This window comes from Pollicipes pollicipes, unplaced genomic scaffold (genome assembly GCF_011947565.3).
Source record: "Pollicipes pollicipes isolate AB1234 unplaced genomic scaffold, Ppol_2.1 Scaffold_7261;HRSCAF=8764_pilon_pilon_pilon, whole genome shotgun sequence".
Taxonomy (NCBI): domain Eukaryota; kingdom Metazoa; phylum Arthropoda; class Thecostraca; order Pollicipedomorpha; family Pollicipedidae; genus Pollicipes; species Pollicipes pollicipes.
The window spans coordinates 11,037,657-11,051,498 of NW_023597054.1; the positions used below are offsets into that span (position 1 = coordinate 11,037,657).

General features: G+C 58.7%; 2 protein-coding genes across 2 annotated transcripts in view; both read left to right on the forward strand.

The window, feature by feature from the left end:
• LOC119112982 (integrator complex subunit 12-like) overlaps positions 1–367 on the forward strand; it is a 6,461-nt gene extending 6,094 nt beyond the window's left edge. Inside the window, exon 4 of the mRNA XM_037237287.1 lies at positions 343–367. Within this exon, the coding sequence (XP_037093182.1) occupies positions 343–367 (25 nt within the window). The remainder of the gene's footprint in view (positions 1–342) is intronic.
• Positions 368–946: 579 nt separating this feature from the next.
• Positions 947–13,462, forward strand: LOC119112983 (dual specificity testis-specific protein kinase 1; the record flags this gene model as incomplete). The annotated part of the gene is given in 8 exon segments (XM_037237288.1): positions 947–995; positions 6,950–7,096; positions 7,387–7,472; positions 10,570–10,825; positions 11,809–11,986; positions 12,528–12,762; positions 12,979–13,220; positions 13,404–13,462. Coding segments are annotated over 8 exon segments (1,252 nt in total), but the record flags the coding sequence as incomplete, so codon positions are not given.
• Positions 13,463–13,842: the final 380 nt, after the last annotated feature.

Here is a 13,842-nt window from a genome sequence, read left to right on the forward strand (position 1 = left end):
ACAGGGGCAGCCTCACCCTGACGGGTGCAGGAACCCCTCCTCACTGCGCGGCCGGGCGAGGCTCAGCCCACCTCCTGTACACAGGGGCACAGGGGCAGCCTCACCCTGACGGGTGCAGGAACCCCTCCTCTCTGCACGGCCGGGCGAGGCCAGCCCACCTCCTGTACACAGGGGCACAGGGAGCCTCACCCTGACGGGTGCAGGAACCCCTCCTCTCTGCACGGCCGGGCGAGGCCCGCCCCTCCTGTACACAGGGGCACAGGGGCAGCCTCACCCCGACGGGTGCAGGGGACCCTCCTCTCTGCGCGGCCGGGCGAGGCTCAGCCCACCTCCTGTACACAGGGGCACAGGGGCAGCCTCACCCTGACGGGTGCAGGAACCCCTCCTCTCTGCGCGGCCGGGCGAGGCTCAGCCCACCTCCTGTACACAGGGGCACAGGGGCAGCCTCACCCTGACGGGTGCAGGAACCCCTCCTCTCTGCACGGCCGGGCGAGGCCCGGCCCGTCTCCTGTACACAGGGGCACAGGGGCAGCCTCACCCTGACGGGTGCAGGAACCCCTCCTCTCTGCACGGCCGGGCGAGGCCCGGCCCGTCTCCTGTACACAGGGGCACAGGGGCAGCCTCACCCTGACGGGTGCAGGAACCCCTCCTCTCTGCACGGCCGGGCGAGGCCCAGCCCACCTCCTGTACACAGGGGCACAGGGGCAGCCTCACCCTGACGGGTGCAGGAACCCCTCCTCTCTGCGCGGCCGGGCGAGGCCCGGCCCGCCTGCTGCAGGACGCCGGACGTGGTGCGCCTGTGGCCGGCTGGCTATCGGCTCTGCCGGCCGCACGTGTGCGCAACGAGAGGCTGCTCTTTCCTCCCGATAGCGGCAGGCGGCGGCGGAGGCTGCGGCCCTGACGCCGCTCCCGGACCATTGGCTGACACTGTCCCGCTCTGTTGCAGGTTCATGGGCGCGTGCGTGCACGAGGGCCAGCTGCACGCGCTGACTGAGGTGAGATGGCAGCGGCCGTGGATGGCCCCTATGCACATGATCGTCAAATACGCGCACGATACTTCGTGCACACAATGTGACTTTGTAAATGAATGAATGAATGAAGAATGCGAAGGTGCATGACATGTCACCATGGGAGACACGCCAGTATGACCCATTCATTACCATGCTCACTGAGCACTAAATACGCCTCTGCAGAATGGTGTGAACCAGGATGTTACATTTTTACCTGACCGCCTAATTCCCTTTGTTCTAAGCTCCACTCACGTATTGTCGTCAAGGCAGCTCGTGATTTTCGTGTGCTGGACGCTCGGCAGCCAGCTGACCACCTGCGGGGTGTTTAGTGTATCCAGCGGGCTGGGCCGTCCCGAAAGGAAATCTCTCAAGCGAGGACTGGCCCGGTGGACCGTTTTCTTTGCGGCAGTTGGCGGCGATGGATATTGTGGGCTGTCATTATCCCGACACTGCCAGGGCCTTCACGCTGTGTCCAAAAGAGCTCAAGCCAATTAATTTCGGTAACCGAGATGCGGTTTCGTCACCAAAGTACCTAGATGTGGTAAGTATGGCAGGAATGTGCTCCCACTTGTCCTCGTCTGAGAGCCTTTCAGCCAGTTGCCTTTGGACCATTGTTTCCTTATCAAGTGTACACCAATGGGATAGTAAACAGCAACACACTATTTGCATTGCCGCCTCAGTTCCATGCTCTACAATAAGCCCCCTGGGATAAAGATAGCATGAGGGTCGGCATGAGGGTCGGCACGAGGATCAGCATGAGAGCTGATCTGCTGTCCCGGGACAAGCGCGTCCTGCCCAAACCGAGGGCGGGGCAGCACGCGCGCTCACCTCTGGCACACGGCTCGCTGCCATGACGAGAGGTGGCCCCCCACAGCCGGACCCGACCATGTCACAGTCGCGACGTCCCACCGGGAACTATGCCCTGGATCAGGCTGTCAGCTGAGACCGGTGCTGTCCGGCCCTAACGGCCGCATTTGGCGTGGGGCTCGTTGGGAGAGCATTGTGCGAACGACTGTTGCCGTTCCGGCGCGGAAGCTTTCAATCCTCCCCGGTGTACTGACCTTCAGCCATCGACAGTTGGTTGACCTCATTAGCCCTGACATTTGCCCCTCAGCCGTATCACTGAGGTGAAATTGACGGTTATGCGGTCACAAACGGCAGTCATCAGGCGCCTCCGCACTGATCAGCTGACGAACTTTGCGTCCAGGCGCCCAGGCAGTTTGAGAAAATGTTCTTCATTACTCTGAAGTACAGGTGTAGTGTCTCGTATAGCCAGGTGACGGGAAACTGCGCTTGGGATGCCATGGATGTGGACGGGTATCCGGCGAACTCAGTGGCTTCCCATGCAGAGCTGAATCAGCCAGAGAACGGAAATCACGAGGTGCACGCAAGGCGTGCGCAGTCTTGTGACTATCAAGCGAATGGGAGCGGAACGGTATGCTGAGACCTGATGTGATAAACACCAGCTGTCGGAGTATGGAATGAGGTATCACATGTATACTGTCGGTCAAATTACACGAGCATTCTATAAGACTAGGCAAAAAGGGGAAGTTGTAGGCAAGTATTTAAGTTCGCGAAAATACTTTAACATTAGGAAATTTGATGCGTGCAGTAACGCTTCCCCCCATCAGATAACGTACGTATCAAATGAGGAATTTCATTGCTTAAAAAGACGGAGAACTCCACTCCCCGTAAAATGGGAACATTGGTGGAAAGCTACAACACAGCAAGTACAATTTACTCGGTCGATGTACGCGTGTCCGGCACGTTCTGCTTGACATTTGGCCGTGATCACTGATCAGGCTCGCTGAGATTGTAGCGCAGTACCGGCGACAACCGCCAGCCCCGCCTCTCCGTCCCCCTTAGCCAGCCACGCCTCCTGTCCCCCTCAGCCAATCCCGCCTCTCCGTCCCCCTTAGCCAGCCACGCCTCTCCGCCCCTTCACCTAGCCACGCCTTTCCGTCCCCTCAGCCAATCCCGCCTCTCCGTCCCCCTCAGCCAGCCCGCCTCTCCGTCCTCCTCAGCCAGCCCCGCATCCTGTCCCCCTCAGCCAGCCCCGCCTCTCCGTCCCCCTCAACCAGTCACGCTTCTCCGTCCTCGTCACCCGACCTCGCCAATCCGTCTCCCTCAGCTGGCGACTTTGCCTCTTCGTTCCCTCAGACGGCCCCGCTCTCCGTCCCCTCAATCGCCCACCCCACCTCTCTTCCTTCCTCAGCTGACGCCTCTTCGTGCCCCAGCCGACCCGCCTCTCCACCCCCTTCAGCCGACCCCGCATCTCCCGCCCTCCGTCGACCGTACAGGGGCGTGGCTCCGCCTCACCGTCCCCTCATCTCCCGTCCTCCGTCGACCGCACAGGGGCGTGGCCCTGCCTCTCCGTCCCCTCAGCCGACCCCTCATCTCCCGTCCTCCGTCGACCGCACAGGGGCGTGGCCCTGCCTCTCTGTCCCCTCAGCCGACCCCTCATCTCCCGTCCTCCGTCGACCGCACAGGGGCGTGGCCCCGCCTCACCGTCCCCTCAGCCGACCCCCCATCTCCCGTCCTCCGTCGACCGCACAGGGGCGTGGCCCTGCCTCTTCGTCCCCTGCGGCTTGCTCACACGGGCGTGGCGGTCGGCGCTTCGACGTGCCGGACAGTTTCGCCACACGGCATGGGAGAGTTCCCAGGCGACCTTCGCCGTAAGGGATTTTTTTACTGCCCGACTGCGCCTGCAGGAAGTCGCAATGTCTCGCCGGTGCCGAGCCACTAACGGCCACTTTGCAAACACGAGCTCGGGTGGGGAGGTCAAATTGACCCCCCCCCCGAAACAATTTTCCAGAATTGTTTCCTCTCCTCGAACGGCGCGGCGTAGCCGCGCCAAATTTTGCATAGCTATAGACAATGGAATAGCGGATCGTTTGACATAATTTTTTATGTACCTTGTAAGGTCGCTGACCTATCGCAGGTCAAAGTCAGGCCATGGTTTCAGCGAAGGCAATTTCTAGGGAATCGTTCAATCTGATGCAACAACGGAGTGTTTGACGAAGTCATACATCTCTGAGATGCTTTCTTAGACACCACAAATATTGAATGAGCATATTGCGTTGACCTAAGGTCAGATATGAAGGTCAGACCAGGGTCAAAACCAACCTGATTTATTACTCTAGGGCTTGCTGTAGGGGAATGGCTTCTGGCACTCATTTCGAATTTATTGACAGCAGTAACCGCATTATTCATCTTCTATTGACTTCTTAGAGGTCTGAACAGGTTATTGACCTAAGCTGACCCGGGCCGACATTTTGTTTTGGGAACATACTGCCTGGCGTAAACTTTGTCACTTATTCAAATGCAAAGCTCAGAGCACTGTTGCATCATTTTAGTCACCATGACCTTCAAAAGGTCAAACAAGGTCACTGACATCAAATGGGCTTTTGACCTTTTGGTTAGAAACAGTTGCCTAGGTTCTTGGGGGCACTTTGGAGACCAACCTGGAATTTGATCTTGTTTTACCCTATGCGACCTGAATATCACGACTTAGGAAGCTCAAATTTTGACCTAAGTGAGTTCACGTACAGGTCAAGACACTCCGTAAGTTTGGTGTCTCGAGCTTTCTTAGTTCCTGAGTTCTTAGGGGGGTCAAATTGCCCCCCCCCCCCATCCGAGCGAAAGGTATCTAGCCGGCCACCCCGGCGCGTGTCAAAGCGTGGAGCCGGGGGGGGGGGGGGGGGCGGAGGTCAGGAGTCCGTCGTCCGTCGGCACCTGTGGCTGTCATCAGAATGGGGAAGAGATGGGGAAAACAGGGACAATTTCCTTCCGCCAGAGAATGCGCTGAGGTTTTGATAGAGTTGGCGGCTATGCGCGAGAAGTCCTTTTTTGTCAAGGCCTTCATCAGCAACACAAAATCACCGTGTGGCTGAAGTTGTAAAAGAGTTATGCTAGGAACGTCTCATATGTATATAGGCACGCGTAGTGATGTGAGCCATTTTGTTATGCATGCAGTGAAGCAGTAATTGCTATTAACGTTATGTGGGCGTCTTTTAGCTGCCCGGCCAGGGTAAGTGAGAGCCCGTTGGCTACCGCACCGAGACGGTGACCTTCGCACGTCTGCCGTGGTCAGTGACCGCCCGCGCCAGAGTCAGTGACCGCCCGCCGGCTGTGTCGTCTGACCGTGGCCGTGCGAGTGGACCGGCACAGCTGAGCGTGCGGGCAGACGCCATGCTCTGGGGCGCCAAGGGCCAACAGATGGGCGCCAGTCGGTCCCGCTCATTAGTGACCCAGAACACACAGAACACAGGCCACATGATCGCCCTTGAAGCGGAAGGCGCGCGACGGGCGGTATTCAACCCTTCTCGGGCAATGTCGGAAACATGAGCTATGCTATATGGTGCCAGAACTCCGGGGGCTTACGCATTTGCAGCTCCTCCCCTATTCCTGCCCGAATCGCCTCTTCTGTGAAGCCTCAGTTTGAAGCCTCGCGTGTTTGCTCGTTTAAATATATATTTGCGAGCACAGTAGTATGATTACGCATTTTGTGTATGCAAGACTTCATGATCGGGACAAAAAAGAATTGCCGATAAATCATTTACATGCATTTTACGCCCATCGCGTGAGGCATACATTCGTGCATACAGGTCCATGGAACGCCCCTGAGCACGCCGCAGGTTTAGCCCATAACTGAAGCCTGTGGCCTCTGATCGCGGTACATATTAGGGATGCCGGAAGGGTCATGCGACGGCTGTCTACGCCATCCGACCGGGCTCGTATGCATGGGTCCGATTCGCATTGGTGCATTGGTTCACCAGCAAGGTGGCTGTGCGGCACACTGCCACGAGACTCGCGGGGTCGCTCGTGGATCGCAGCGCGCCACCTGTCCGCAGCTGCTCCCTGCTGACACTGGACACTGGGTCCGGGCAGGACCGGACCACGTGCCCGCAACTCGTCAGCAACTGTGGCCGGCTGTCTGCCTGGCAGAGCTCAGTCGGCTGGTCTCCGATGCAAGAGGGCACTCTTGGCAGCTGCTATTTGGTCGCAGCGCAGCTTAAGTGTTTGAGCTATGAAGAATGTGTTTATTTATGGCGGCATGCTGTGATGATGGTGCCAATTAGTTGACTTATTTTGTGTGATAAGATAGTTACGTTCGCCTGTGAGATTGTTGCTAAGACCTATGAATTATGCGGTTGTGTGGTGTGTTTTATTGAGCCCTGACTGTACTGTGGTGAAGAAGGGGACGCCAGCGCCGGCATCGAATCCCAGACTTGCCTCACCCGCACCGCAAGCGGGTCGCCCCTCTGACGTTACCATTCGGGGCTGAGCCGATAAGTGGCGACGGGCGCGCGGGCGCGCGGGCACCGGACAGCCGTGAACGGCCAAGCAGAGCTCAGCTCTGGTGACTCCGCGCTCACCGTCTTCGTGTTGGGAAACCTCTGGCTGATTAATGGAACTATTGTCTTCAGGTTATCTGTTTCGACTGTTTCTCTGTGAATGTGCCGGTTGGATCATTGTGAATCGTATCAACACGCGAACCCACTTGAGCGGAGACTAGCCGGGCTCTTCGTCGTTTAAAGGGATGCAGTTTTTTTTCTAAAATCTTTCCAAAAACAGCTATATCAATCTGCTAAATGTCCAATAATGGCAACACTTCTGTGCTCCAATGTCAGTGGTAGCAGCGGTAAAAACCCTTCATGTATGACCGTCGACAGTGTGACGTTGAGCCTGCCTGTGTCGGTCACTGAGCCCGATGACCCGACGCGTCGGCGGCCCATTGTTTTCGCGCGTCGCCGCGGTGACCGATGGCGCGCGCCGGCACTCCGTCGCCGGCGGGCGGCGGCGGCGCGGTACCCGCCAGGGATTGTCCCGCTGCGGTGACCGATGGCGCGCGCTGGCACTCCGTCGCCGGCGGGCGGCGGCGGCGCGGTACCCGCCAGGGGTGTCCCACTGCGCTGACGGTCCGCCCCGACCGGCAGTACATCAACGGCGGCAGTCTGGAGCAGCTGGTGCAGTCGGAGGAGCCGCTCAGCTGGGAGACGCGCGCCAGCCTCGGCCTGGACATCGCGCGGGCGCTGCACTACCTGCACCGGCGCCAGGTGTTCCACCGCGACCTCACCAGCAAGGTGGGACTGATCGGCGGCCACGTGCACTGAACACCGCTCGCCGGGATGGCCGCTCCTCAGTAGAGTGGACCGTCTGATGCACTGAGGAAACTGGGAGCGGCACAGCGTGGTGTTTGGCGCTTCCTCGCCTCCGAAAAAAGACCTGGAAAAGTTCAGTGACTAAATCCATGTACTCTTCACGCGCATTGACACCGTTAAATGTGAAGCCTTGGATCAAATTACATTCTTTCACATTTTCATTTACAACCTTTCCGCAGCCACGTAGGTGATAGCGCTCACATGCGTTTCAGAACGTGCTGATTCGGCGGAATGACGATGGGTCGCTGTCGGGCGTGGTCGGCGACTTCGGCTTGGCCGCCAAGATACCCAACCCGCTGTGAGTGCGGTGTTGGTCGAGCCCGGCCGAGGGCCGGTCCCCTCAGGCGGACCACGATCACAGCTGCTCAGCAGCGCCGCAGTTGACCGGTCCCGCGCCCTGCATTGTCCTCCGGTTTAGTTATAGGCAGAGAGCTTTGTCCGTGATGAACTTGCGTGTATCTCCGAATCTCCGGGGAGACCGACTTGTTGCGATATTTAGTCATAGGACTTCACATCTTAACGTGGCCTAACGGGTTCCAGCACAACGCTGCCGGGGAGGGGGGGGGGGGGGGCAGCCCAGCATTACAAACGAGTGGTGCACGCACAAAGCGCCGACTGGCTCGTCAGCGAGGTCTCGCCTGCTGCCGCTCCTCGCGGGTCACGTTCAGACCGTCGTTTTGGTATGGTTTGACGTCAGCGAAGGGGACATGGCGATGTGCGGCCACCAATGCCGTCACGGAAAACGTGTATGGAAGACCACGCTCCACCTTCAGTCACTATGACAAGATGTTGAAGTACAATGTGCTTTGAACCTTGATGAGTTAAAATTTCAATCACTTGTTCAAAGCAACAATCGACCTCGCCGTAAACCATACGGCATTTCTGTGAATTCGCCGCCATGACCATGCCTGATGACTGCACCAGCTGAGCAGGGCCAGGCCTATCAGAGCGTCGGACAGCTGTGACAGCTGACAGCCTGTGTGCTGTGTGTCAGGCTGACAGCAACAGCACTATGGCGCTTGATGACGTTGCCATCTAACCCCGGTTAGATTTGCGTGCGGCTCGATGTGAACAGCGTTGTCTTGGCTTTCGGTGGTTTATCTTTTCGCCCGTCTCCGTCCGGCTGTAAATCTGTAAACGTCGTCACAGTCCGAAACCAGCGCCCCTTGCACGCTGTGTTTGCCATCGGCGTCACTGAGCCGAGGCGTTATAGGTCGGGCTATTGTGGGAGTCTGTGGCGGCGCCGACGCCAGCGCACCCGGTGAGGCCGCCAGCCGGCCGGCTCTCCAGGCGGACCGCGCCGTGCCGACGCCGGCAGCATATTTTGGCACAGCGGGTGTTTCTGGGTAGCTGTTGGCGGGCGGCTGTATGTGTGTGGTGGGGGGGGGGGGGGGGGGGGACGAGGGAAGTGAAAGGGCATGCTGGGGAGGCTCGAGCCAGTCTGGAGCGACGGGTCGCGCTCACAAATGAAATCAGCACTGAGTAGAGCCACCACTCTCAGGAAGTGGGCTGGGTTGCAGACGTTTTCTCGAGCTGCTGGGTTAAGTCGGGTCATGCACAGCGACCACACACCGTCCTCAAATGACTAATGTTGGTCGGATGAGCTCATCGGCACGCCAAAAATACTCAAAGAAATACGTGGCTATCGACGAAGGGAAGCGAAACTCCAGACCCCTTTCTTACTTTGAGTGCGTGTTTATGATAATCGAGTGGCTGATCGTTAAACGGCGATTGACTCAATGATCCAAAGAAATACCATGTTCTTGAGAGTTATTTAGATCAAGGAAGCGGTGCCTGAATCCCCAAGTTCCCCTTGCCATGTTGTGTTATCATATCCGGGTCGTCTACTTTCAAACTGCTCAACTTTATAACTGTTTTACTGTTCAACTCACGCCCATCTTCTCGGTGCATCAGGCCGGCATGGTCCAATCATCCGGCCAGGAGGACCCCACTGTGTGCTCGACTTCACTTTAGCACTGGGCTGTGGAAAGCATAGGGTGTTTTTCTCGTGCTATCTTCCAGACTTTGGGGATCCGGGCATTGTCTGATGAGAAAGGAACAGGTCCAGTTTGCGATGTTTTGGTTGCCTGCAACGGGAGTCAATCATGGATATGTACTTACAGATAAGACGCGATTGTGCAGTCGCGTGGTGTGATTCCAAGATGTCTGTTTCGAGCAACATTGCCATATATTCTAGACACGTTTAAAGTCGCAACATGTGCAGTTTCCGTTACAATACTTTGATGTTCATCGGTTGGAATGCGTTCGCGTGCCCATCTGTTCATCTGAAGCAAGCAATCGTCTGTGTTATGCCGCCAGTGTCGGGGAGTGCCGGTGGGCTCCATCGGCCTAGGTGACGAAAACCCGGTGTTTAGAAACCGCATGAAACACCCGTAAGCTGCTTCACGTCCGCATTTTCCGACGAGTTCCTGCTTTCTTTAGAAAACAGAACGCGTCGCACGTCGTCACGCCCCTTTTTATGGACCTCCGGTGACTGTACCTGCACTGGCCATGGCGTTGACACTGGCGCTCAGGGGCCATGGCGCAACCGGGATTCGGACCTGGTCCCCCACGTGAAGGTCCGACGTGCTGACTACTAGGTCATTACGCCCCCTTGCTTAGAAATTCAAAATTCTCTTCAGGACCTTATTAAGAATGGTTTGAACACGCACATTACGGACGTACATGGTGCCGCAGCTGCTCTGTGCGTACGTCTGTAGCCAGAACTATCGACGCGAGCTTTGCAAACACCGTTTCTCGTGGCGTGTTTTGATTTTGTGTGCAAGATGTTGGCCCCGCATTTAGTTACGACACTAGGCGTCTGCCGCCGGCGTTTTTGGTGCTCGCCCAACTCCGCCGTTCCCGCCTGGCCCGCCACACGGCAACAGCGCCGACACTGCAGAGCTCGTGCCAACGGCAGAGGCCGCCCTCGGTGTTCGCCAGACTGCCCTGATCGACCGCATCGCATCATTACGTGACTTCAATAAAAACACTTAATTGCTTTTATTTAGGTTTCCTCGACTTGTTAGCTGGATCAGACCTGGAGATCAACAGATTGGCCGACTTTCTGAAGGAAGGAAGCGGAGATGCCAGGAATTCGTCATCACGTGCCGTTTTCCATGGGAATAAGTTATGCGCAGGGTCGGCTAAATCTCCTTCTAAAGTCATCATGATCTTGTTCCCCATGATCGATTAGTATATGTCCTGTACTCTTCATTAGTGACTTAATGTATAGGAGTCGGGATTTACTGAGTCCAAGAAGACTTGAGACCAGGCGGGTCCCACAGGAGTCCAGGAGAAATCTAGACGGATGCTCGACGACACTGTTGACCGCCACAGAGCCCCCCCCCCCCCCCCTGCCCCTCTCCTGACCGGCTGTGCCGCTCGACCGGCAGACTGCCCAGCCCTCTCAGCACGGTCGGCTCTTTCTGGTGGATGGCACCCGAGTGCATCACCAACCGGCCGTACAACCAGCGGGCGGACGTGTTCAGCTTCGGCGTCATCCTGCTGGAGATGATGGCACGCGTCTCGGCCGACCCGGACGTGCTGCAGCGCACGCCGTCCTTCGGCATCGATTACCTGGCGTTCGTGTCGCTCTGCCCGGCCGACTGCCAGCTGGAGCTGCTGCTGATCGCCTTCAGCTGCTGTGTGGTGAGCACCTCCGCGGAGCGAGCGGCACGCCGCGGCACCTCCGGCTTCGCTGCATCGAAGGGTCAGTGGTGCCGTCAGGTGCTGCTGCGGATCTCGCCTTATTACTGGACTTGACCGTAACGGAAGAGGGTGTGGAGGTAAGCGCACTGCAGCCTCCTGCCGCGTGCGGTAGTTTTCCTGAATGGTCTCACGTCGCAGCTGAGTTTCCTTAATAACAGAGCGGGCCATGGAAATGTTCGTGCGTCGATGCAGCCAGCTGCTGGTCTCGTGCCGCATAGCGAAGCTGACGTAGGTGCTGGCTCACGGACGGAAATGCGTGAACGTGATCGGTAGTTTCGTCTGTATGATCTGGTTGAATCGTTGAGCGGCCGCTCCGTTATGATATAGCCGGGAACATTTTATCCGAAACGTTCGCTGTGATGTTCAGGCCGTGGTGGATCTCACGGACACATTGAGAAACAAGCAACGGTGCGTTTTGCTTGACGCCTCGGCCTCGGCCGTTTGCGTTTTTCATGTAGTCGCTGAATTTTATCAGTGATGATCCATGGGTCCTGGAGTGTTTGCGTCAGTTGGCGAAACTGCGGGGCGTTTATCGTGGCTGCAGTAAAGGTTGCTGTTCGCCCGCCGAGACGGGCCGAATGTAACACCACCGATACTTGACGGCCCACGTGCAACCACACCCACACTGTCACCGCTTTATCCGCGCAGATAGATAACATGCCACGAATCAGTGTACTTTGACAGTGTGCGGTGGCCTCCGTCACGCGCTTGGCATCACTGAAAGCTTGTGTACTGAGGGCAACGATTTTCCGTGCGCGTTCCGGGTTGTGCTATGTTTCTGTGAGACCTCTTACAACAGACCAGGCGTGCCAACAATTGAGCAGACCAGGCGTACTTAACTGGCACCGACTTAACACAGACTTAACAGGCGTACTTCACTGGCACCGCACGCCCGACCGTTGACGGTCGGCTGTCCGCCGCAGCATGAGGCAGCCAGCCGGCCGTCGTTTGGCGAGCTGGTGCGCCGGCTGGAGGCGGTGCTCAGCGGGCTGCGCGCGGAGCTGAGGCGGGCTGTCTCCCCCACGCCGCGGCTGGCGCACGCCGAGGAGAGACACCAGCGTACGTGCCGCCGCACCTCCCGACCCAGATGCCCGGCCGTGGGTAATGAGTCCAACTGGCTCGGGCGAGCCTGCGCTCTAACGCTGACGGGGTCTGTTTTGCTGGGTGTTGGCTATTGCGTTGGGATCGAATTAGCTGAACTGACTGACGCTCTTCTGGTGTTCTTGTGCTTATTTTAAGCAAGATGATATGTGAGTGCTTGTCATTTTCATAACATGTTTTGGGTGCTGCAACGCCACCGATTTTTAAAAAGCTGAGCATAATTACTTTTCTACGCTACAACTTTATGCTTTTAGTGCTCCTGTGATGCTCTGAGGAAAAGTGCTCTTTGGTAGGGATGCTCTCCACCACAGCCTTTTATCGCGTTGCTGCGGTGAAAATATCTTGCTTTGACGTAAGCAGCTTAAGGGATGATTGTAAAACGCTTCAGTCGGGCTGAAAAGGCTGAAGCTGACCTCAGTTCCGTTACGTTTCACCGTCCTTGCCTTGCTTTGATGAAAGTGCCATCTGTTGACGAAAATGTCAACCAGCGTCACAACCCTGGTGGCGCCACCACTGACGGTTCTCCCTCTCCCCGCTGCAGACCACCGCCGTTCCCTCTCGGACGATAACCAGCTGGCGCTCGCCGACGCGTGCTCACCGAGCGACAAGGCGCGCGTCCACCGGCGCCACTCGCACTGCCGCGAGACGCGGCCGCGGCCGGCGCTGCGCTCGCCGCGGGACGTGGCCGAGTACATGGCGGCTCGGGACCCCGCCTACAAGCCGGGCGACACCGCCAACCCGTTTAACGCGCTCAAGCAGTACCGCGATGGCCGAAAGCTGGTCGAATCCCAGACGGAGCTGTTCAGCTCGTGCTTTGAGTTGCCGTCGCCGCGCGGCGGCGTGCCAGTGGCCCCGCTCGCTCGCACGCCGGCGCGCGCCACTTGCCTCAGTCTGCCGACCAGCCCGGAGTGCCGGCGGCGCAGCGCGCGGCCGGCCGGCGCGGCGGCCGCCCCGCTGCGGCGCCTTGGCTCCTGCGAGTCGGGCTTCTACAGCGTGGGTGAGCCCGAGCCAGCCGAGCTGTCGCCGGGCTCGTGCCGCTCGGAGCAGAGCCAGGAAGAGCTGGCGCGCTGGCGGGCGCCGCTGGCACACCGCTCGTCCTCCGTGTACACCGACTCGTCGGACGACATCAGCAGCCTGGGCTGCGAGGCCGAGGAGCGCGGCCGGCCCGACCGCGGCGGTGGCGACACGGACATCCGCCAGATCGTCGAGTACTTCGAGCGGAGCGGCGGCGGTCGTGCCCAGCGCCAGGGCCTCGGCTGCCGGCAGCGGGCGCTCGAACTGCTGGGCGTCGAGTGGGCGCGCCAGCGGCTCGAGCGGGCCGAGCGAGCGCCCGTGCCGGCCCGACTGGTGGCCGACTGCCGGCGGCTGTTCGACCGGCGGCCGGACGGCGGCGGTCCGGCGCCGGCCCGACACCGAGTACCCATCTCGCGCGGCTCCGTGCGCGACAAGCTGACCGTGTTTGAGAACCGCGGGTAGCGGCCGCTGGCTGCGTTGGCGCGGGCAGAGTACAAACGGGTGGCGATGAGGGCCGGGTGGACGTTCGGTGGTATCCTGAGCACCTCAAGTTCACTCACACAAGGGACAGGCGCTGTCGCCGCTGCTGCTGGTGAGGGCCTCATCGAAGCTGATGGGGACAAACGCCGAGACTGGCTTCACTGATGCGCGGCAACTGCGTGCGAACGCTGCGTGCCTGTCGCCTAGAAAGCCGAGTACCTGTCCATTGGCTCCGCCGTGTCTAGAGAGCAAGGTGCGGTCGACGGACGTTGTCCGGTGCGAGACACAGCACGACGCGCGCTGTCTAGTCAAATATTTGCCAAGCTGTCGACTTCTGTCAAGTGTCAACGTCATCACGTTCG